Source organism: Periplaneta americana, chromosome 16, assembly GCF_040183065.1.
Source record: "Periplaneta americana isolate PAMFEO1 chromosome 16, P.americana_PAMFEO1_priV1, whole genome shotgun sequence".
Classification (NCBI taxonomy): Eukaryota; Metazoa; Arthropoda; class Insecta; order Blattodea; family Blattidae; genus Periplaneta; species Periplaneta americana.
The window spans coordinates 56,449,293-56,473,824 of record NC_091132.1 but is presented as its reverse complement, the minus strand read 5'-3'; the positions used below and the strand labels follow the sequence as shown (position 1 = coordinate 56,473,824).

Here is a 24,532-nt window from a genome sequence, read left to right as displayed (position 1 = left end):
TTTACATCCAATAACATCTATCAGATGTGGCAAAAACAAATTCACTCCTGTGTGTGTGGGGGGGGGGACATTTACCTACAATATTTATATTACATTTTAAAGCAAGTTTTGTAGTTGTACTATGGAGAGGTTAGTTAAACACTGCAAAGTTTTGAAATGATAAACATCTATGATGTTACTACACAGTTCATCACTGTAACAAGAACGAATGTCTAACGCTCGGCTTATACCGTTCGAGGATTTATCGCTCGTGACAATTTTACCCATCATGCATGTGCGCTACCTATCTGATTATGCTATGAACTACTTGGCGCTCGAGCGAAAACGTCCGATGCAGACCTCTGGTAGCGATCCTAGTGGTTAGCAACTATCTGTGGATGCATATTCCCTACATAATGAGCTTCGTGATTGTATATACTAGATTGTGGGTATATGATAGTTGATCCCACGGTATGACAAACGTTTCGATTCCGATGAGAAATATGTTGAGAAATAGTTCAACAATTTCTGTATCTGTTCCAATAAATCTTTTCATGAAATTGTGTTCCCTTTCTGTAAAACGGCACCATGGAAACTTATTATCTGGATGGCCCTCGTAATTGCGCTCGAGTGGCCAAAATTTGTATAAGCACTTATTTGGACATTATTAACATATTGGAATAAAAAAATAATAACTCTTTTATCTGCCCTCATGAGAATGTTAGTAGAAGCCACCACTCTCGTCTGTTCTGTGTTGGCACAGCGACCTAGATGCTATGGCAACACACGTGTTTCCGATACCGCGCGCTCTCAAAGTAAAGAGAACTAGGGACGATGCGACGTAATCGAGGCTGTCTCTCGGGTCTCGGAAGTGCTTATTTGCTCAGGGTTCTGCGAGTTATTCTTCAACTTTTACTCTACCGTGTTATAATATCGAGTTGATTTCCTGGAAGTAATTAATTCCAGATACAAATGTTTGAGCTTAAATTATAGTTGCCTCGAATAATTTTTATTGAGCACAGTTTCTAGAAAATTGCTGTCAAAAGCCCTTCCGACGAGTCTGGACGGGTATTTACGAGAAATGTAATATGTGTTCAGACGCTTCTTAGAATAAATTAATTTAATTAAATGGTTTTAATATGCATTTTGCTTCTGATTCACGATTGTATAGAATTCCTCTGGCTTTAAAAAATTACTTTGTGCTTTAAGGATGTAGATATAGAAATGTCTAGCTCCGAAATTTCATAAAACTTGACAATTGTAAATATGCCATTCTACTACTCTACAAATTGTCAAATTTCTGTTTCACAAAACATTCTGCCTGTCAGGAAAAATCGTGACAATTTGGCAGATTCCTGTGTCATAAAAGTTTTACCTTTCCAGGCAATATTTTACAATTTGTCAAGACTTTTCTGACATATTTCACTGTATGAAATAGAAAAGTGTCAATTCATTTGTTGACAATTCTACAATTAGAATTGTCATGAAATTCTGACACCTCATGTTTCGTGTATTATAGAAAGTTGATAATTGAAGAGTTCAGAACCATAGTGGGCCAAGCGCCATTTACTAAAACCGTAGAAAACAAGGATTAAAATGAAGTTATTACCATAATTCAATGGAAACACATAGCAAGTAATATAAAGTATACACATTAAAACTAAATGATATGTCAATCTTCATTAAACTATTGTATTCACTTAATTTAACCCTTTTTGCGTTTTTAATAAATGGCGCTTGGCCCACTATGGTTGTGAACCCTTCAATTTATTGTTGCAGTAGTTGGGCCATATTATAATTGAGGCTATTGAATATTGCTTGGATTTTAGGGGAAATACTTTATTTTCAGTAAGCCATGCTCAATACTAGCAGCAGTAGTAGCAACAGTGGAGGAAGCAATGACTATAGAGAACCACGCAGGACAAGTTTATAAAAAAATGATAAATCTAAATTATATTTTCAGTGAGTCTGTATTCATGGAAAAATACCGTATTAGCAAAACATCAATTGAAAATATAATGAGCAAAATAGAAGATTTGCTGCGCAAAACAAACAAAAAAATTAGTAGTAAATAAAACACTTGATCAGAAACAATTATTAGGCCTATGTGTTCTTACACTGGATGGGAAATGAAGTCAGCATCACGCTTACTTTAACGGTTAACTAACGAGAGTTTGCTATAATGTAGTTCTATGTTAACCACGTATGACATCGGGCGCCAGTCTTGTTATTTGGTCCTGTTGAAACTAGATGGTGCTGATCGCAATTTCTCTTCCTGTTATTCATTTATGGCTGTAATGTTAACTATCAATTTGCAATCTTATGAGAATGGTGCTACTTTAATTTACAACCAACGTCTTGTCTCAATTCGCTTTGTTCCAATTAGATGTAGGAAGATGACTGTCTCTCCTCTTGTTAACAACATTTACATGACATGGACCTTAGTTTGGAGTACCTGGTCATTGTTACACGTATGTGGAAACTAGAGAGTGCAGCAGTTAAGGCTGGTTCACAATAAACCGGGAACGAGAACCAGAATGAAAACGAGAAGCAGAGGACGTGAATATGAAAATTTTTTATTAACAATAAACCGAGAACGTAGACGACTATGTATATCGATATGCATGTCAATAACGATATGTAAAGTCGATATTACGCATTCTGATGTTATTTGTGTATAATTGACCAATGGCGTTCTCTCATGAGTAGGCTACAAGGCAGCCAACATAAACACAGGTTAACCAACTTCGAAATTTCAACTGAAATATTTCATTAGGTACGGTACTATAAATATGCCCATGCATCTTTATTATCACAACCTATTTTAAGTCTACCATAACGTAATATAATTAGAGAAATAACATTTGTAATAGAACAAAAATGAACACAACAGTAGTTATTGAATTGAAGCATGAATATGTAGTGTGTAATACAACCAATACAGTAATAAAATATGATTCGCTTCCGAACGGTGTTCAAAGATGCAGCTATTGAAAGCCACGTGTTCTCCTTCATTTTTTCATCTTTATACGAGGCTTATCGTAAACGTGAAGATTTTCCTCAACACTCAATATTATACTGTTTTCGCTGTAAGAAAAATCCTAATGTAAACATAAGCACGTTGCTGTCATACCCGTGATTGGCTCACAGTCGAATCTCTCAGACGACGCAGGAAAATATAGTCCTTATTTGGAAACTATCATCTTGTATTATTTGAAAATAAAAAATTGAATTCTAGTTGTTAAATACAATGAAACATATAACTTCACTCATATGTAAAACGATATGTAAAAGAAAAGCTACTTTTATATTTTGTTATGCACTATGAACGCGGATGAATACAAACAGTAATACCGAGGTAGTCTGTTCTTGTAACAAGCTGGCGTCACTTGAGCTCGTAGTTGTTCACGTAAGCACGTGGTACTGAAGTATGGCTTCTGCATCCTCGGTGTGTGTGGTTATTAATCATAAGAGTGGAAACCCTCTCAAAAGCGGAGAAAAACAAATAGTCTTAAATGTATATAATAAGTTATGTGAGTTTTAATTAGAGTAATTATAAAGTAAATGTTTCCTAAGCAAATGAATGCATAGTAGTGAGGTTAAACCTACTTGACGAGTAACGGGAAATGTTTAACATGAAACAGAATGTACAACAGTAGGCGGGAACATGTAGTGAGACTCTATGGCGCCAAACAGCGGCCAATGAAGCCTCAGTTCATTTACGTGCTATTGTTTATATTAGGATTTTTCTTACAGCGAAAAGATTATAGAATCTCATCAAATAAAACTTGCTCCATGATGCACAGCACAGAACAAAATAATGCTTAGGTTATGTCACGGTCTTTTTGCTACAAAATATACGACGACAAAATAGCTTTTAGATGGCAATAGAATGAATCTAGTGGGCTGTGATCGGAAACGTGAAACTTGGCCAACTCTCCGTTCCCGATCCCGGGCTCCGGCAAGCTTTTCGTTAATTGTGAATGCTCACATTTAAATGTACACATTTTAACAATTTTACCGTTTTCGTTTTCGTTTCGATTCTCGTTTCCGGTTTATTGTGAACCAGCCTTTAGCTTGCGCATGCTGCCACTGCTGTCATTCCAGGACAACAGGAATGACTTAGACTCGCTACATGCATGAAGCAGCCTTAATTTGCTTCTCTTCATCTCAGCGTAATAAGAGAGTTGTGTGTGCTTGTTGGCTGGTCCTGCCTGTCACTCGCACGCACGGCTCAACTTTTTACAGGGGCCTCAGCTCGACGCGACGACACTAGAGGGCCCTTTCGCATGTAATCAACAAGTCTACGTGCATATTTATTTGGAAGCACGTCTGATATTTAATGATCGCTTCTATTTTCCATTTCCGCGTTGAAAGCTCTGGAGGATTTTGAAAAGGCGTTATTTGGTATTAGGCAGCGTTTGCCGTTGCTCCCTCTCGGGAAATCTGCTCGTGCCGGCCGAACTAAGCCCTCGCGCAGTTCAAACAGCGAGTATCGGATGTGAAAGGGATGACGGATGTACTGGAGGGGGTTGCGATGACTGATGGGGTGTGTGTCTCGCCACGCTGCACGCGTTCCATTCTGCGGCTCAATTGCGTTGCCAGGGGTGTGAAGGAACCGCGCCGTGTCGCCTTCATTTGTTTTATGTCAAAGACTAAATATCAATAAGAGTTTTAGTTCATTATACTCCAGCCTTACTAATAAAAATTGTATATACAGACGTTTAACTGTCTTATACAGGGATATCATTTTATTTTTACTTCAATTTTTATTGTACCTGAGTTTTTTAATGTACTTCACTCCTACCCCTTCTACTAACCGTCCTCTACAACCGTCCTCCACACAGATCCAAGACCGCATATACAGTCATAGTAGCCTTAAGGTCATAGTAAACAGTACGTTCCAAAAATATGTTCGCGTTTTCCAGTGACGAAAGAGCTTTCAATATTGAATCATTTTCGCACAGATACTGTCGTCCATTTTCCTACGTCGTATCCCGGTTTTCCCCACCAGCTTTTATTCACCAGCTAGTGGCTGGGCTGTCTTAGCTCTTTTCTGAGAACATTAATTTCTGTTAGGAATTGGACGTCTACGTAATATTATACGACTGTTTAAAATAACTTAAGTAAAAGGGCCTCGTTAAGTAATTAATTGTCACGTGATTTCCTTCCTTTCTACAACCCTACGACATAACTACTTGGACGGACATTAGATAGTATGTCTTAGTATTTTTATCTTTTCGGATCGGGCAGAAGTGAAAATTGAATTTACAGTACGTAAGGTACTCTTTTATAGAGTAGGTACAGAATTATTTCAACATGAGTTATTAGTACGAAGGACGAAACTGATAATTGGGATTAGGTACAATAGTCTATAATACGATAATATGCACATTAGAACTGAAGCCTGTATCGAAATGAACGGCCACCATTTTCAAAAATGTGTTTAAATATCCATATTATGATTATTTTTCAATTTCACTTCATTCTCTATATTGTACGCTGATGTGCTGTAGACAGTATAATATACACTGCATAATGAATACGTCCACATGGACAGCTCAGTTCGTGAGTAAAATCACTCATTGTTAATACTGTACTGTATTTTGATTAAACAAAAACCTAATTAAAATGATCAAACTGAAAAGCGCGAAATTTCCTAGTTTACAAAATGGATGAACTACTTTTCTTCCCTCCTATACCTAGTAAAGTGATTTGTTTGTATATTACGCTAGTATCATCGAACTCCAGTCGTGGAAGGGAGTAGCAAATGGCGTTGATCCAGAGGTATAGCCAGGTTAATATTAAAAATGTTAGTAAAAATAAAATGATGTCCCTGTACAATGAGTAGCTCGTTTATACGTCGTGTGGTAAATTCCTTACTATAGTCCCGTCGCTCTTATTTCGGGCAGCCAATCAACTACATTTAAATGTCTGCGTCTTGTGATTCGCTGATGATGACGTTATGCATTTCTAAGGCTCGATAAATACTTAATATAATCGCCCGCCATTTTGGCTCTTTCGTTGGCGTTCGCAGAAAGCACACGAGGACGTTATTTGCCGCTCAATTATTTGCTGAATTACAGTGCGTTTGATTTATTATCACAGGAGCTACGACGTGATAATGTTTAACACTGTGGCAAATAGTTTCCTCGTCTGGTAGCTCGGCAACGAAAGAACAAAAATGGCGAACGATACTACCTACCTGGACTTTATAGAGCCTTCACTTCGTAAGACGTAAGCAAAGAGGAGGAGTCACGCCGGGAATAACTGCGTATCAGTGTTATGGACTTGTTTTTCTGTAGTTCCTTGTTTGAGCGTTAGAGATTTTTGCAGTCTCAGAGGCGTGCAAAGTAAAACATACCTATGTGTACATATGAAATGCATGCATGAATGAATATGTATGTGTGTTGTAACTTACTTGTTACATGAAACTTCTTGCTTTCGTGGCGTGATGTTTTTCTGGAACATGGATTTTTTCATTATTAGATTAAAGTTTTTCACAAAATGCTTCGCACAGCAATTTAAAGTTACATTTAGCTTTTAAAATGGCAATTTCAAAGGCATGTTGGGTCCGATAAGTATAATAATAAAATTTCAAATATGTATGGATTTTTTTTAAATGGCTCTTACTGCCTTTACATTAAATGTAGACCTGTCTTTGGGCCATAGACAATTCATTCTTCATTCGGGAGAAGACCCTTGAATTGATGCGTTGCTGCGAGATAGGCATATAAACTACGTTCAGCATTTTTTTTTATTTTGAAATGATACATACCAATATTTAAATCAACACACAGAAATAACTGAACTAATTACCAAAATCAGAATGCAGACGTTAACAAGTAGCGAACATTGAGTCGCGTGATTTTTGTTGATGAAACGAAATAGAAGTACCGACTTGGGACGGACAAATTTCATTCGGTTTAAAATTTAATTACACGATATAAAAATTAAAAAAAAAGAAAGTTGAATCGGGGACAGAACCGAGGACAAAAAATATAGTCGGGCTTGATCCCGGGACTGTCAGAATAACAGAAAACCGTCACTTTAGACCAGTGGTGATATTCGGCCAGTTCGCACCGGTTCTGACGATTCGGTTGTTAAATTATTTCTAGGTAATATTCGCAATTACCATGGACATATACCGTATATGTTTAACATAGGTAGGGCCTACACATGAGGGAACTGGTTGTTAAACTTTTTGAATATCACCACTGCTTTGGACAGTCCAGAACAATTCATTTCAAAACAAGAAACTAACGCGTATAATTGTACGAGATACCGGGCTACAAATCCCTAGTTGCCTTGCCTTGCTAGGAGTCGAACCGATATCATTCCATATTTAATTTACAAAGCCATACAGTATATGGGGAGAACAATATGTCAGGCAATAGCATCGTATTGCAAATCGTGAAGTTGTGAACATCTCATAACTTGCGTTTGCTGTTCTATTATTGGCTGTTCGCCTGTTCTATTTTCAAATCAACAATCGTCAACTGTTCAATTCTTACGCCGCAAGTGTGTGATGAACAGTGTTGCCAATTCAGCGGTTTTCCCGCTATATCTGGTGTTTTTAAGTGTTCGTTTAGCGGGTAAAATTTATGAAATTTGTATTGCTGATATAGAAATTTAGCGGGTATTTTTAACACTCACAGCGGCAAAGTAATTTCATTTTACATTAATAATATAATAATTTGTCGCCCTGAGTGGCGCAGTTGGTATAGCGCTGGCCTTCTGTGCCCGAGGTTGCGGGTTCGATCCCGGCTCAGATCGGTGGCTTTTAAGTGTGTTTAAATGCGACAGGAAACCACTAGATTTAGTGGCATGTAAAAGAACTCCTGCGGGACAAAATTCCGGCACACCGGCGACGCTGATATAACCTCGGCAGTTGCGAGCGTCGTTAAATAAACCATATTTACTATAATAATTTAGCGGTTTCTGCACTGTTTTATAGCGGGTTTTTAAAAATCGAGTTGGCAACACTGGTGATGAAGTTTAATTTCAAAGCGGATTTGTAGTATCTGCAAAAGTGTTTAAATTGTAGTGTACTCAAGATGAAGAAGAAAACGTCAGCGTCAAAAGAAATTGGTGGTAAGAAATGGCAACAGAATATCTACTGTATTTGTACATGTTACAAGTTACTACTTCAAATGATTAAAACTTTTGTATTATTTTAATTCGTAAGAAATTAAGAATTCATTGTGGTTTACGTAGCTACATCATTACCAGTACATAATTTCTGTAACTTCCTTCATTTAGCATTCTTTGCTTTTACATCAGTAATTCGTAATTTTCTGTTCCATCTGTTTTGTTTCATTATTGACGTCTTTGGATTTGAATTATATTCGCAGCCATATTGTTGCTATACAATGTATAATGAGCGTATTTTGTAGCTAGTCGGCGATGTATGCAATGGAGGGGGAAAGGAACTGGCTACCCTACCCTATTATCTACTGACCTAGTTGCCTCATAAGTGGTGCTTCCTTCGTATCACCTGTGAGGTTCAGACCTGTCTTCGGACAGTTGACTAAACAACAATGTAATGTAGTAAGAAATTATTCTTTGAAAATTTATTAACATGTTATTATTTATTAATTATTTGTCAGACGCACAATAACTGTGTTACGCAGGGGGTCCGGGTTCGATTCCCGGTCGGGTTGAATTTCCTGGTTGAGGTTTTTCAGGGTTTTTCCTCAACCGTAAGGCAAATGCCAGGAAATTCGGGCTACAACATCCCTGAATATCACCGGCCTCATTCATCATATTCATAACGAATCAGTAATACATATACAGTCGCCATCGAGTTCACAACAATAGAATCAGTCTCAACAATAGTACGCAGGCCTTCGGATTTCAACCAAAGATTAACTCGCGATATGACCAAAGATGTTAAAGCGAGTATAAATAACAGCGAGGAAAAAAAAAAAAAACTATGATATTCATACAATAGTTCGGAATTGGTACAATGTATTTTTATTTTATTTTATTGGGTTATTTTACGACGCTGTATCAATATCTAGGTTATTTAGCGTCTGAATGATATGAAGGTGATAATGCCGGTGAAATGAGTCCGGGGTCCAGCACCGAAAGTTACCCAGCATTTGCTCGTATTGGGTTGAGGGAAAACCCCGGAAAAAACCTCAACCAGGTAACTTGCTCCGACCGGGATTCGAACCCGCAGCCAGACGCGCTGACCGTTACTCCACAGGTGTGGACAGGTACAATGTATCACTGACGAAAAACATAATATTTTTGGCTGCAATGAAAATGTCCAAATTACAGACAATCTAACATTCATTTTGACGATCTTTAGAGCTATTCAGCATTATAGTAAAATTAGGCAGGAAAAAAAATACGTGTGCAACAATGGGGTTGGTGGTCGGATTTCAGATTAATGACTAACAATAACAATAACTACTATTCAATCTAAACGCATGTCGCTTTGTGCCACTATTCCATTAAAAATGGAAAATTATTGAATAAACTGAATAACGAAGAAAAATAATATAAATATTTACGGGTATGTATATTGATATAATTAATTTAATGTGATAATCAGCCTAACGTACATGGGCATTAGAGAGAATCTTAAATAATTGTTGCATTTTTATCAATAAATGTTTAAAAATGACGTAACAATGAAAAAATGTCGCAACACCCTCCTGGAGTTAGGAATTCTTGTATAACAGTTTGAATTAGCTGCAGAATCAGTTGTGCCTGTCATTGTTAACGACTTTGATAGAAATTAGTTAGAAGCGTTCGAATCACAAGTTCTTGTACCAACGCCTGTAATATTTTGTGAGAATTAAGACTCAAGAATAGAGTTGCACAAATAATTGGATTACCTGGATCGTCATTTGATATTGATGATCTTTTTTTTTTTTTTCCATTTTACTCATCCCGTTTCGATAATGTTTTCGATCAATGTGTCTGTGGAATGAAGTAATTGCCCATATTTAAGGAAACTTAGTATAACATCAACCCCTGCGGTGGTTGAGTGGTCAGATCTCTGACCTGTCACGCAGGCGGCCCGGGTTCGAGTCCCGGTCAGGTCTGGGATTTTTCACATAGTGACACTTGTGGCGGACAAGGTCGCAATTGGGAGTTTTTCTCGGGGTTCTCCCATTTTTTTCCATATTAGGCATTTACATCATTCCGTCACCATTTCTCCATTTCGTCATCATTCCATAACATTCCCCGATCGCCGGCTGGCGACGCACGGAAAGGGCTGGCCTAGGTACAAGGAGGGTTGCCTGCTCGACACCTGGGTACGCAGCGAACCTTAGTGTAGTCAGCCGGTGTGAGTTTGGGAATGCGCCTAGCTTGAGGGTTAGCTCAATAGAACTTAACAGGTCGCAGTGCTGGGCCATGGTCCCCCCTTCCGTAAAATTCAATGAAACTCAATAGTATAACATCAATTTAAATATTTGTTTCGAGTTTGAGTGACTTTCATTAAGTTTACGCGGGTCCACACCGATGTGAACATTGTTACCAAACGCAAATGTTATTTAAAAAAAATATATTTCCCTGTTTGCGAACAGTTGTTTAGAAAAATATTTTGTCACCATGTGATGTTCATATCAATTTGGTGTTTGTAAGTTTCCAAGAAACGATCTAGTATAAACCTACACAATGTCAAGCAGTGAAGCGATCTTATTTGGGCCTATTGGTAGTGCCTAAGCAGTTGTGTTCAACTGTGAAGTAAAAAAAATACAGAAGTATTGAGTTAAAACTTTATTAATGAAATCACTGATCACATAAATAACAGATTGGCCATCCCCATGTTAAAAACGGTAACATGTGGAAGAAAACAACCACTAGAATCGCCACCGTCAATTGGGAACGACCGCTAGATGGAACTATAGTTCCTCCATGCAATTCAAATGAGAGTTATAACGTGACTTGTTGTCCAGTAGCTAGATGGCAGCATAGTGAAATTGGTAAAAAAAAATTGTCCGTCAAAGTCTATAAGGCTGAGCAATTGTTACATGTGATCAGGGATGAAACGTACGCGTTCTTTTATGTTGTTCGGTTTAAGAATGAAAGACGGAAGTGCTTTAAAAGCCTAATTAAATAGCAAGGCATCTTCATTTTTATTGTTGTGTGCACGAAGTGTAAGGCGTAGATCAGATCACCTCCTCGTACTGAATAGAATTCCGTCTAGTACATTTCATATCAGTTTCCTATGACAGGTGCATAATGAAAATATACCAGTGTATATCTAAAGCAACAGAGTTCTGGTCACTGGGTGATTGTTTTTCTAAGCCAGTGGAAAGCAGTGAGACCTACTTTATAAGTGCAGAGGAGAAAGTACCTGCATCATCCACAAATGACTTGCTGGAATGGATATCGGTTTCTCCTCTTCATGTAGAGCCCAGACATCATCTACTGCTTGTAATATACGTAGACCTATAGTTTTTTTTTTTTTTTTTTTTTTTTTTTTACTGTGTGAATCAGTGAGTGAGAGTTCTGCAGCCAGAGTTACGAAACTCGACTGTAGCAACAGATTGTGGCTACAGTGGATATTAAAGCTTATTGTAGTAATTAACCGATTGATTCTATCCATTACATTATGTTAAATTATATGTTTAATCAGTCTCCTCGAGTTCAGGCGACCTTATCAATAGTTATTAATAAATTTGCACTGCTTCACACATCCATCCACATTCTCACACATTTCTGGACATTTTCAGAGCTTCATTCATTACCTTTATGTAGGGTACAAAGGAAGTAAATGAAATAATGCATCTCTGTTGCACATTTTTAACACTTTTATCACTAAACATATGGTAAATTTGTTACATAAACAACTTTCCTGTGTTAATTGAAACTATGATCGCGATTTACCTTAATGACTAGTTTCGTCTGATTTCGGCCATCTTCAGTCAACATTTTTATCAGCAGTAATCTCACTAGAGGTTTTGATTTATCTGGAGAAAATCAAAACTCGAATGGGATTTAATTGACTATTACACGATTAGAAGAAAGTATATAAAGATTAGAAAAAATAAAGTACTCTAATACAATAAAACACTAAATAACTTACTGAAATTACCGGTTGTTCTTTATAGTTGTGAAACTTGGACTCTCACTTTGAGAGAGGAACATAGGCCTAGGTTAAGGGTGTTTGAGAATAAGGTGCGTAGGAAAATATTTGGGGCTAAGAGGGATGAAGTTACAGGAGAATGGAGAAAGTTACACAACACAGACCTGCACGCATTGTATTCTTCACCTGACATAATTAGGAACTTTAAATCCAGACGTTTGAGATGGGTAGGGCATGTAGCACGTATGGGCGAAATAGATTGTTAGTTGGGAGGCCGGAGGGAAAAAGACCTTTAGGGAGGCCGAGACGTAGATGGGAAGACAATATTAAAATGGATTTGACAGAGGTGGGATATGATGATGGAGAATGGATTAATCTTACTCAGGATAGGGGCCAATGGCGGGCTTATGTGAGGACAGCAATGAACCTCCGGATTCCTTAAAAGCCAGTAAGTAAATAAATACTGAAATTTATTTCAATAATGTTAGCTTCACCAAAACGTTTGAACGGAGTCGCCATTTTCAGTTGACTATCTATGCGGGAAACAAATGACGATCGCAAAGCATGTTTTATAGCACCGTAAAGAATTTACATTTTGAAATGCTGGCAAACAAAGAAACATGCTAGGGAAGTGATAAAAACAAACATGCTAGAGAAGTGATAAAAACAAACAAATACTAGGGAACTGATAAAATTGTAGCGATAAACAGCCATGATTGGTTGAAACACGTCCTTTCGTACCATTTTATTGGTCAAAAGTAGTATGACGTAGTAAAAGTGTAATAGTCACTAAAATAATCGAAATCAAGCCGAAACTAGGCTTTAACTCAGGTAAATTATCATCATAGTATTTCAATTACCACAGGAAAGTTGTTTGTATATTAAATTTACCAAATCTTTAGTAAATGGATGAAATATTATTAGGTGAAAAAGAGAGAAAATTTTTATGTTCATCTTCTATTAATTTTGGTATCAAAAAATTAATTTGTAAGCAGTGTTCGCATCTGTTACGATGTAACTCTTGAGAGTTACTAACTTTCATATTAAAATAAATGGCAGAAGTAATTTATTCCTGTGTCATTTGCACATAAATTTAGCCGTTAACCACATTTAATTGCGCTTTGGTGGATTGAAAATGATTGCATGTGACAACATATTTTCGAATCCACGCGATGTATTTCACAGACACTGACAAGCGGCGATGATCCAAGCATCAGTGTTCCAGTTCAGCGTTGAGAAAAATTTTGAATGTTTGATTTACACTGAAACAATTTGTCATGGAAATGCACACCACAATGTAGGCCTAATCGTTGAAGATGGCGATATCTGTCAAGGTCAATACACTCAATTTCTCACAATCCCACTTACAGTAAAAACAGTTATTCCACTGAAGACAGAGAGGTAAACATGACGCTGGGGTTGATTGGTGTAAACCAGCTTCTCGTGCAAGTCACGCGCGATGCCGCTTACGTATTTGTGCTGCAATGGGATCAGTTCCGTGTGTGCGTATCACAATATTGACGATTCTTGTTGATTCTGTTGGGGGAATGCAATACTGCGAATCAGAGGGTCGGGGTTCATTCAGTACGGGGAAGGAGATACGTATAGTACTTCTTATCACAGCGTAGTGTCGAGAGTTTCCTTTGGCTTCGGTTAAGTGCGAGGAAAGTGAAATCCTCCATTCAGTCCCTCGATCACGTGCACTTCATGCTATACTTGGTACAGTAATGTACCAGAGATAACGTCACAAGGCCGTGGCGGATATCACGTGACGTCGAGTCTGTCAGTACAGTTACCGGTACGTAGACCCCTACCTGCTGTACCAAATATGGTGTTATACGATACCTATATAGTGTTAACTAATATGTGGAAAACCTTTGGAGAATGTATAGAGGACCTAAAAACAAGCAAACAATTTCATATAGGCTAAATATATACTGTAGTCAATTTCGCTTTGTTTTTTTTTTTTTTAATTACAGGTACTTTTTAGTTCATAGAAGTTTGTTTTTTACAACTTTATTTTTTTACATCTTTGTTTACAATGTAGGTTACATGCATAATTCTACAGGTAGTGCTCAAAATGGCTACCGTGAGCTAAGCTTCTAAGGGATGTATCATGGACTGTCTTACTCTCTCCCATATTCCAGATCTATTCTTGGGTTATTCTCGTGAATATTTGAAGTGTTCAGAACCATAGTGAGCCAAGCGCCATTTACTAAAACCGTAGAAAACAAGGGTTAAAATGAAGTTATCAGCATAATTCTATGGAAACATTTAGCAAGTAATATAAAGTATACACATTCAAACTAAATTATATGTCATCTTGATTAAATTACGGTATTCACTTAACTTTAACCCTTGCTTTCTCCGTTTTTAATAAATGGCGCTTGGCCCACTATGGCTCAGAACCCTTCATTTATTATTACTTTTGGACCGATTTACTTTAATTTAGTTAATTTTAAGTATCTGCTGACATCCTTCTCAACACGCTGGCGAAGAATTTTAATGTTCTCAATAGATCTTGAATACAAGATTGCTTTTAAATAATGTTTTATACGTAAATATCCAATAGAGTGAGGTGAGGGGAACGAACAGGCCAGGATATTGGTTCCCCACGACCGATCCATTAGTAGGGAGCCACTTGTTTAAAAATCGTTTTAACAGCAAAAAAAAAAAAAGTACGGTGCTCCGTCATGTATCTCGAAGCTTCCACTATCACTTCCTATTTCCAGTTGCCAGGTAGCGATATGAGATGCTCTTTTTTTTTTTACAGGACCTACTGTTTTAATATATATGGCCTACTAATGTAATAACTAAACCACATGAAATATAAGTAGCAGAAAAAAACAAACAACGAAATCGATTGAATATTTACGTGAACTTCTTTTCTTTGTTTTTAGGTCCTCTATACATTCCCCAAAGGTGTCCTACATATTAGTTAACACTCTGTAACTGGAATACGTTTTGAAAAGTCACATAAACTCTATTACTGAAAAAATAGGTATTGAATTTGTGGTTAATGTCTTTTGTTCTCGTCTGCATGTAGACTTCATCCTAGAGTTAATAGTGTAAAAGCTAAGCTACTTAGTGTTATTAACGGTGTTGTCTGTCTTTAGAAACGGTTTGAGAGGGGATCAAAAGAGTGGACGTTAAATTTGTTGTCAATGTACATTCGGAAATAAGAAAGCGAAAAATAGATTCTTAAAAAAAAAAAAAAAACTAGAAATAAAAGAACTAACGCAAAGGCTTGTTTGGAACTTAGCCACTAGCGACAGCCTTTTACTAAAGCGACGGTATTCAGTTCTCCAGTGGCTGTAGGACATGTTTTCTGTGACTATAATTCTACCAGCGGCATTCCACAGGTATTTCATTGGCATAGATTGGTATAATAAAATACAAATTGGACGTCATTTATGCCATTTCATTTCTATTTTTCTCGGATCTCTTTTTATCTCGTGGTTGATCAGATACGAAATCTCTACTATATTGCGGAGGAATTAGTTATTGAAGGACTTTTTATTGTCATGAGAACTTTTTTTTTTTTTAGAAAATACACGAAAATTTGAATCATCTGAACTCTTTTAATTCTACACAACTGTCAAGATAACAAACGTTACTAGAAATCGATATGATAGGCCTAATCTGGCTAGTTTTTATCGTCTAGAAAGTCGATGAAGATGATGATGATGATGATGACGACGAAGGACGCAAAATGAACTTGATTACCGTATACATTTAGATGAGTCAGCCACCGGTTTGGGTTCTGATCGCCAGTTGCCGTGTAGCGAGTGAAGGCAGATTGTTTTTATTTAGCTCCTGGCGGAAGCCACGCGGAATGTCATCGAACTCGGTAGTACCGTAAGGAAGGCGTGGCTCGCGGGACAGTCGCGCGTGCCCCTTCTTACGTTTCGGATGAAAACTAGCACAGCGGCGTGCTATCCTTACACATCAAGAAAGGTCATGTCCACGTAAAATTGATATTTGAGTCGAACCCGCCCTCAAGACATCTACAGGTTCTTTTTCTTCTATTTTATGCTTTATTAGAGGCCTACAATTGTACGTAAAGTGGTAGGCCTTATCTTTGCTAGGATTGATTTCTGATTAACATTATTTAATAATATTTTGATATGTTATTAAATCATCGTATAAGTTCGCTTTCTTACTACTGATTTTCGAGAATACTTCGCTACAACTATATTAGTATTATTATTATTATTATTATTATTATTATTATTATTATTATTATTATCATTATCATCATCATTATTATCTCGAAGTTTTGAAAGAAAATAAGCAATTATTATAAGCGTTAATTCTTTTGTGATCCGGTTGTGATACTTGCTGACCTTAACTATCAGTTTGTGTAATGTAATCAACTGCTGACAACCTGCAGTCAGCGCTTGTCACCTTGTAAAATGTATAACGTGATGAATGGACATTCGCATAAACTTCGATTTGTTATAAATGTTTAGTACCGACACTTGTTTTTCACAATACAATACGGCTAAGTCTACTGACATAGTCTGTTTTATTACAAAATAAAAAGTAGACAACTTTGCTTGTATTGGAAGAGGTTACTATAGTGTTGTTGTTGTTGTCGTCGTCGTCTAGTGCCTTGCATTTGGCAATGAAGCCATTAGCAGTCGTGCTTTCCAATACTTTTGAACTGTAGTTTCTTCTGATCTTAATGCTTCACAGGTCTTCAAGTGGTCTTCATTCATTTCTGCTGGATCTTTACACAGGACACATATGGGTGAAGCTGAGATACCTATTCTGTAGAGATGACTTGCTAGACAGTCATGATTTGTCAATAGTCTGAAGGCTGCAACTGCTGTTTTCCTTGGTCTCTGGGGGATTATATCTGGGTCGGAAAGTAGTGTAATCCATTTTTTGTCTTTAGCATTTGATTCTATTTCTTGTAGGTATGAATGGTTACTATAGTGTTATCTGTGTGAAATTAGTAATGAAGATAGAGCAATGTGTGTGAAGTGTTCTTTTATGGATATTACACTGATGTGAAGCAATTTTAACTTTCAAAATGATTGCCGTATGTTGATTATGCTAAAAATAAGACTTTTTCATTCTTTTGTAATTGAAAATGCGTGGTTGGGTTATAAATTAGATTCCAATTTTTCCTTGTCTTCCTTAATAACTCTTCGAACTCACCAATGATGCGCATTAGAAACTGTTTATAGGTCTTCTCTTGTAATTGTGACATTAATTTAATGATCTTTTCTTTAATGTTATGTTTCAGGATCCCTTCGGGAGATGGACAGCTTCAGTAACGTGTTGGAGGGCGCACGACAGTACTTCCAGGGTCTTCCTTCCCCTGCTGGCAGTTCATCTTATCAGACACCTCAGGGCGGTTCCAATGTGAACGAGCCTACCAACAGTAGCTCTCCTCGGTACAGCAATCCTGACACTGGAACAGTTGGCAGTACTCCTCCTCACTATGAAAATATCGGCAGCCATAGATCCGGTGTTGTTGCAGCAGGTTCACAACAGCCTTCAACAGCATCAGCATTGCCCCTCCAACAGCAGCAGCAACCACAGAATGTCGCAACAGCCGCTTCCTCAACTTCCTCCACTGTATTATCCTACTGGCCACCGGCATCGGCCAACCCTGTTTACCAGAGAACCAAAGATGTTCCAGGTCCACTACCATCACAAGCTCAACACCCCTACGCACCATCGAAGGTTCCTGCAGTGTCTTCTGCTTCACAGAGTGCATCACACACAGTATACAATGGCAGCAGACTGACGATACCGGAACCGCGGACGATGAACTATCAGCACCAGAATCACATGCAGCAACAGCAACAACCTCGACCTCAAGGTCATAACCTTCCACCGATAGCTGCGCTCTCTAATTACCATTCGTCTCGCAATGCACGGGAGTCGACGCATCGAATGAGTCACCACCACACTCAATCACAGCAGATACCAGCCCAGCAGATCTCCAACAAGTTAGCAGTTGCTAATTCGACGAATCTATTAAGAACTCAGACAGACTACGTATCGCAGGTACAACAGAATCATACCCCTCAGTACAGTAGTGCCAGTAACAGTAGTGTTGCAGTTGGAAATGGTAGTGTCAGTGCAATGCAGTTTGGGTTGCACCGCAGCCCCAAGTACCAGCAACAACAGCAACAACAACAGCTGGGCGCAACTCCACCTACGTCCACATCGTACGGTAATTATACCTCGCAACAGACTGTACAGCAGCAGCAAACTGTGTCAACTTCCATCTCGTCATCCCCAGCAACTTCATCTTCCGGATATCAGTCTTCCCTTCATCCCACCCAGCAGCAGCAACAACAGCAGCAACAACAACAACAACAACAACAGCAGCAGCAGCAACAACAGCATCATCATCAACAACAGCAACAGCAGCAGCAACAACAGTATCAGTATCACCATCCTCATCACACACAGACTGGTTCGACCCTTTCTGTCCAACCTGAGCAACACATGAAGCCAGACCAGCATCAACAAACACTTTCATCGAAACGTCAGTATACATCTCAACAGGTATGTATTGGACAGTGGCAGATTGTTACATCTGGAGAAGTGAGAATGGTAGTCTTTCTTTATTCTTACTGCTGTCTATGAGGATCCATTTTAATGCCTCTTAGTGAATCAAAAATAGATTCATTCATTCAGTGTTCTGCCCAAGGGCAGGTCTTTCACTGCAAACCCAGCTTTCTCCAATCTTTCCTATTTTATACTTTCCTCTTCGTCTCCTCATATGATCCATATATCTTAACATCGTCTAACATCTGATTTCTTCTTCTGTCCCAAACTCTTTTCTCGTTCACTATTCCTTCCAGTGCATTCTTCAGTAGGCAGTTTCTTCTCAGCCAGTGACCCAACCAATTCCTTTTTCTCTTCCTGATAAGTTTCAGCATCATTCTTTCTTCACCCACTCGTTCCAACACAGCTTCATTTCTTATTCCTTCTGTTCACTTCACGCTTTTCATTTTTCTCCATATCCACATTTCAAATGCTTCTTCATTTCGTCGAAATTTCCATATTTCTTTCCCATACAATGCCACACTCCATACAAAGGATTTCACTAGTCTCTTCCTTAGTTATTTTTCCAGAGGTCCGCAGAAGATGCTCATTTTTCTTTTAAAAGCTTCCTTGGCCATTGCTATCCTTCTTTTGACTTCCTGGCAGCAGCCCATGTTACCGGTTATAGTACATCTCAAGTATTTGAAGCTGTCCACTTGCTCTCTGCCTCATTTAGAATTCGCAAGTTTACCTAATTTATTTTTCTTCCTATGACCATGGTCTTCGTCTTAGTTATATTTATCTTCAAATATATATATATACTAAATAAGGAAATTCGAAGTATCAAGTGAGACACTGCTCTCTTGGCAGAGTATCTGCATGATGTCTTGCACGCACCAAATTGTTTCACTATTACTACTACCCTATTAGCTCTGGAATTCACCCAGTATTTTCCTAGTTTGTGAATCGGAATCCACAAGCAGTCTCCATGATCTTTTAATTTATTGAGCAATATTAGTGAGAAAGGAAAGTCAACATTTTTCTTCCTTTTACAGGTATACCAAATATAAATGACAAAATGTCAGAATTTATGATTGTGTAATGATAGAGATAGGATTTTTATACACTATACAGTAAAGTAGTATTGCTACTTCGTATATATTTAACCACGCACCCCCCCCCCCACCCCCAACACATCTGATATTAGATATTTAGCAGTGGTGTGGGAAACAATGCATATTATGTCCAATCACAGAAGCCTTTATATCGATCAATCTTCTTAATGTATCCAGCTGTTTGCTGACAACATAAAGTCCACTGTAGTCTATTCAGTTTTTGTTTTTCATGAGAAATGAGGGGTATTTTGATCGGTGTACATTATAGATGCCTGTTGCTAGTAGCCAGAGTTGGGGTGTAGTCAGTAATACTGCAGGGCTGTGTCTTCTGCAACTGGTACTGATAAAATTTAATTTACTTCTTCTGTGGTTTATGGATGGACAGTATAGAAGAATGTGTTCCAGATCTTCATCATGATTATTACATAGAAAAGCCTTTAAAGAAGACAAAACAAATTTAAGCACAGTGTCTCTTGGTAACCACTGTAACAGTAACTTGCTTGTGTAATATGCTCAGGACATGATTATGTAGGTAATTATTTGCATTTTTTAGATATTATTAGATGAAGACGGGAAGATTTTAACTTCGTAACATTGTAAAGAACACTTTCTTAACCGTAATGTACACCATGCCTACCCAGATGTAGTTCAATTTATCTTATCAGACTCATATGGGGGCATGGTTAATATACGAAGTTGCAATAATATTTCATAGTGCATCAAAATTCAATACCTAGTAATGACTACTTACCAACAAAATTTTTTAGTAGACATTGTTTTCAATAGGAATTCTCTTACATTTTCCAGCAAAGGTGACATAAACCATATGGATGATTCCTAATTGTGGATTTTTGTTTCGTATGTAAACATTTTTTATAATTTTATAAAAAGGAAATATGAATAATTTCAAGGAAAAAATTGTTCCGGGGCCGGGTATCGATCCCGGGACCTCTGGTTGAATGTACCAGCGCTCTGCCAACTGAGCTACCCAGGAACTCCACCCGACACCGTCTCAATTTTTCTCTTTATATCCACACAACTCGCGTGAGCTGACGAAACGCCAGAGACCCACATCGAGTGCACACAATCTCTGTGTGACTTAGAATTGTGGTTTTCTGTTAACGTACACAGTGACGTATATATTATGCAAATCTAGTCTTTCAGGTGAAGCTCCCTGTATCCCGGCCCCGGAACAATTTTTCCCTTGAAATTATTCAAATCTGCTTTACAGGGAGCTTCACCTGAAAGACTAGATTTGCAAAAGGAAATATGTTTTAAGATATACCTAGATCGTAATTCCCTTGTTGTTGTACTTCTCATTATTAAGTTCATCATATGCTGTATGAGCCATTAAATTTCATTAGGCAATGAAGATTTAACTCTCATTGTAACTTAGATATCTTAGTAGAATAATTTTTGATATACCGGTATGTATCATTTTGTAGAAAAAAGCAACACTAATGTGTCGGGGCAACTTAAAGACACCCTCTACAGGACTGCCTTGATCAATAAATCTGTCTGAAGCTTTAAGATTTTTATTTATTTATTTTTGTGGTATAGTACAGACCCAGAAACAAAATTTGGGCCACCTGAATTTTCCAAGTTCCAATTATGACAGTAAGCATGCTCTGTATGTTATTACTGGAACTTGGAAAATTCAGGTGGCTCGAATTTTGTTTCTGGATCGGTACAATTGTTCAGAAATTAAACTGGAACATATAAATTATAATGCATATGTTTATTAACGACAAAGCAGTTTGCACAGACACGTTTTAAATAATGATTAGTGCTCACTCATGAATCTATTTGATGTTTGAAGTAACATTTGGAAAGTATCTTAAGAAAATAAGCATTTTTAATATTGATTTCTCTGATTACTTTATACTTCTCAGATACTGACATTTCCCATGTCAGGCTTTAATGTTTATTTTCCGGTACTTGCGGATAAATAAATTAGAATCTCGTTAATTCTCAATTAATGAGTTGTTTTCTTTTTCACTTTCAGCAGGCATACTACAACCCCAGTGCTCCAGGGCGGCCACAGTCTGCAGTTGTTCCCTCCCTTAACACCAGTGTTATTGCTAACGGACATCAAAGGTCAATCTCACAGTCCACATCATCAACAACATCATCGACAGCAGCAACTGCTATTCGTACTGGCAGAAACAAACGTGAATCGCCACTTGACCTTTCAGTGAAAACAGTTCGGCAATCAGCAGATTCAACAGCAAAAGATGATATGGAAAGTAGCTACGGAGTGTCCAGCTATTCACCAGTTGCAGTGGATCATCAGTCACGAGGAAAAACAGGCATTGCTTCTATAAGAAGTCGTACCCCACAACAGGGTGCAGTGCCCATGCCACTCCAGCTGCCCTCTAGTGTTGCATATCCGACATTTGATACTCGAGGGACAAGGCCGACATCATCCAATACCCCATCTTCTGCTGGTACAGTGGGTACCACTCCTGGTATCGGTGCTCCAAAAGTTAACTTCCTTCCAAATTTTGTGGTTTCTCAGCACAACTCAACAACCCCGGCCAATTGTGTGTCTGAGAGCCGTCAGCATTCCAGTGGAAGGACAAATTCCATTCATCATCAGATGTACTCTCAGCCATCCACTGTAACCCCATTGCCGCATGTTGCCAGTTTCAAGAAGAATCCATCTACTGCTGTGACTCCTCTACTTGAGTCCTACGAGCAAAAACAGACTGCATACTACAATACATCTATATCGCAGACTCAGCATAGGCACTCTAATAATAATTCTTCCTCCGGATCGACAATGCTTCCACCTTATACAGCTTCCTCAAATAATCATTACTCTGCAGCGAATTATGAAGGTGCTCGAAAGGTGACTGATCCAATGCAGAACTATGGAGCTAATCGGTTAATGGATATGCAGAACCGTGGATCAAATCAGACCAATGCAGCTTACACAACTGCAGTAACCCTAGGACAGAAACGTGGAAGCGACGCAAGACATCCATCTCCTGCCAAAGTGCCACGGTTAGACACATGGAAACAAACGATAGATCAGCAGATAGAGCAGCGGTTTTCCTCATACACCATGTCTAAACAGCAGCAACAGCAACAGCAGCCACAACATTCTGTGAATCAGCAACAACAGCAAGTGAATGGGAACCTGGATAGTTCGAGACTTGACTCGCAGTTCCAGTCAACTCACCAGCACCATCACAGACAGTCACTTTTACATCATCAGTCCCAGCAACCAAATCACCAGCACCATCAATCTGGACATCCCCGGTCAACAGCACCGGCTGCAGCAGCAGCAGCAGCAGCCGTTGCTACTACAAATCAGGCTCAGCACAGTTATCACTCAACACAACAGTCCTCACACTATGTTCCTAGCCCTGGCCACCAGCAGTACCAAACAGCACATGTGGGATCGCAGCCCATGACACAAGTGGCTCCTCCATCACGTAGTCATTCGTTACAGAGACTTCTCACAACAGCTAACACAGGGCTCCCACAACAGCAACAACAACAACAACCTGAAAGTAGATCAAACTCTGCTGTAACGACTGGAGGTATGCCTGACAAACGAGTGATAAGCATTCTTCGTAGTAGTCTGGAGATCAAGGAAGCTCGGATGACAGAGCTGCAGAATCGGCTGCAACAGAATCAGTTGCAACAGCAGCAGGCAATGCAGAATAGACAGGCGAGTGCTCAGTACCAACAGCTCAACCAGCAACCAAACCATCAACAACCATCACTCCCAGAGTCACCAGTTCAGATTATGTCGCATCGGAAGCCATCGCCTGCACCAACACTTCCTGGAAGACATAACTTGGCACCGTTTGGAGTAGCATTAGAAACGAACAGTTCTCAGCAAGCACACAAGATCCACGTACCGAAGGCAGTGGAGTCTGTAATGCCATTTGATGCGGAAACTGAGGGTGTTGCTCCACGAATGTCCAGCAGTAACACGCAAGCCATTGGAAGGGCTGAGCTGCCAGAAAATAATCACAATGTGCCACTCAGCAGCAGCAGTTCCACCTCGGGAGATCCTGATGGAGTTACTGCATATTTGTTGGCTCGCATCCGAACGAAAGCAGAGTTGAAACAGGTAAGATATTTTAGTTTGTTCTTATTTTGTAGATGATGATCATTAGGGGGCGGATGTTAATGACTTAAAAATCTACTCAAGATGATCATTAAAATGCCCTTAAACTAATGGAAAAATGACATAACATTGAAAGAAAATGACATTTAAATATTATTCACCGTACTCTCACCACAACTTCTTAAAAATTAGTTACCTTGTTTCAATGACTGCCCTGCAAATCTCGGAAAGACGAGGCAACTTCCTGGAATTTGGCTAAGATAAAGGAAAAGAACATGCAACAAAATGAGAGTTTTAAGGGAAAACTATAGATTGTAATGGGGGTTTACAACGTGTTTCAATCAGGGGTGGTCCATGTCAGTGCGTTCATTCTTAGTCTCCTCCTCCTCCTTCTGTGCTCCACTTTTGTTATCAGATCTTCCAGATGAGGGAGTGTGAATGACAAAACAAATTTTAGGCGCAATGCGCATTCTTGCAATCTTTGTATTAAAAAAAAACTGTCTACTACTGTAGTACATCCCTTCCGAACCGTGTTGAGGACACAACGTCCTGTCCAGGACATGGTGAAAGTTCCCCCTTCCAAACATAAATTGTAAGGACACCCTCGTTCTGACAAAAGAACAGTAGCGGTCAAGATCCTCACTTAAACTAAGCTGCTGTCATTTTATATTACTTTCGTTGTGTGAAGTGAAGCCTTCAGCATACACAACTGATATCATGTTACCCCAAAGGAAGTAATCTAATGGAGATAAATCTGGTGATCTTGGTGGCCAAACCACTGCACCTCCTTGG

The 24,532-nt window shown here is 38.6% G+C and overlaps 1 protein-coding gene across 3 annotated transcripts in view; it reads left to right on the top strand.

The window, feature by feature from the left end:
- Positions 1-24,532, top strand: part of LOC138716313 (uncharacterized) — a 712,759-nt gene that overhangs the window by 671,550 nt on the left and 16,677 nt on the right. For 2 of the 3 annotated variants that reach the window (XM_069849264.1, XM_069849265.1), the window contains 2 exons: positions 17,283-18,559; positions 21,662-23,743. In XM_069849264.1, coding sequence (XP_069705365.1) covers positions 17,297-18,559; positions 21,662-23,743 — 3,345 coding nt within the window. In that variant the 5' untranslated portion in view covers positions 17,283-17,296. The remainder of the gene's footprint in view (positions 1-17,282; positions 18,560-21,661; positions 23,744-24,532) is intronic. The other variant, XM_069849266.1, reaches the window with a different exon arrangement.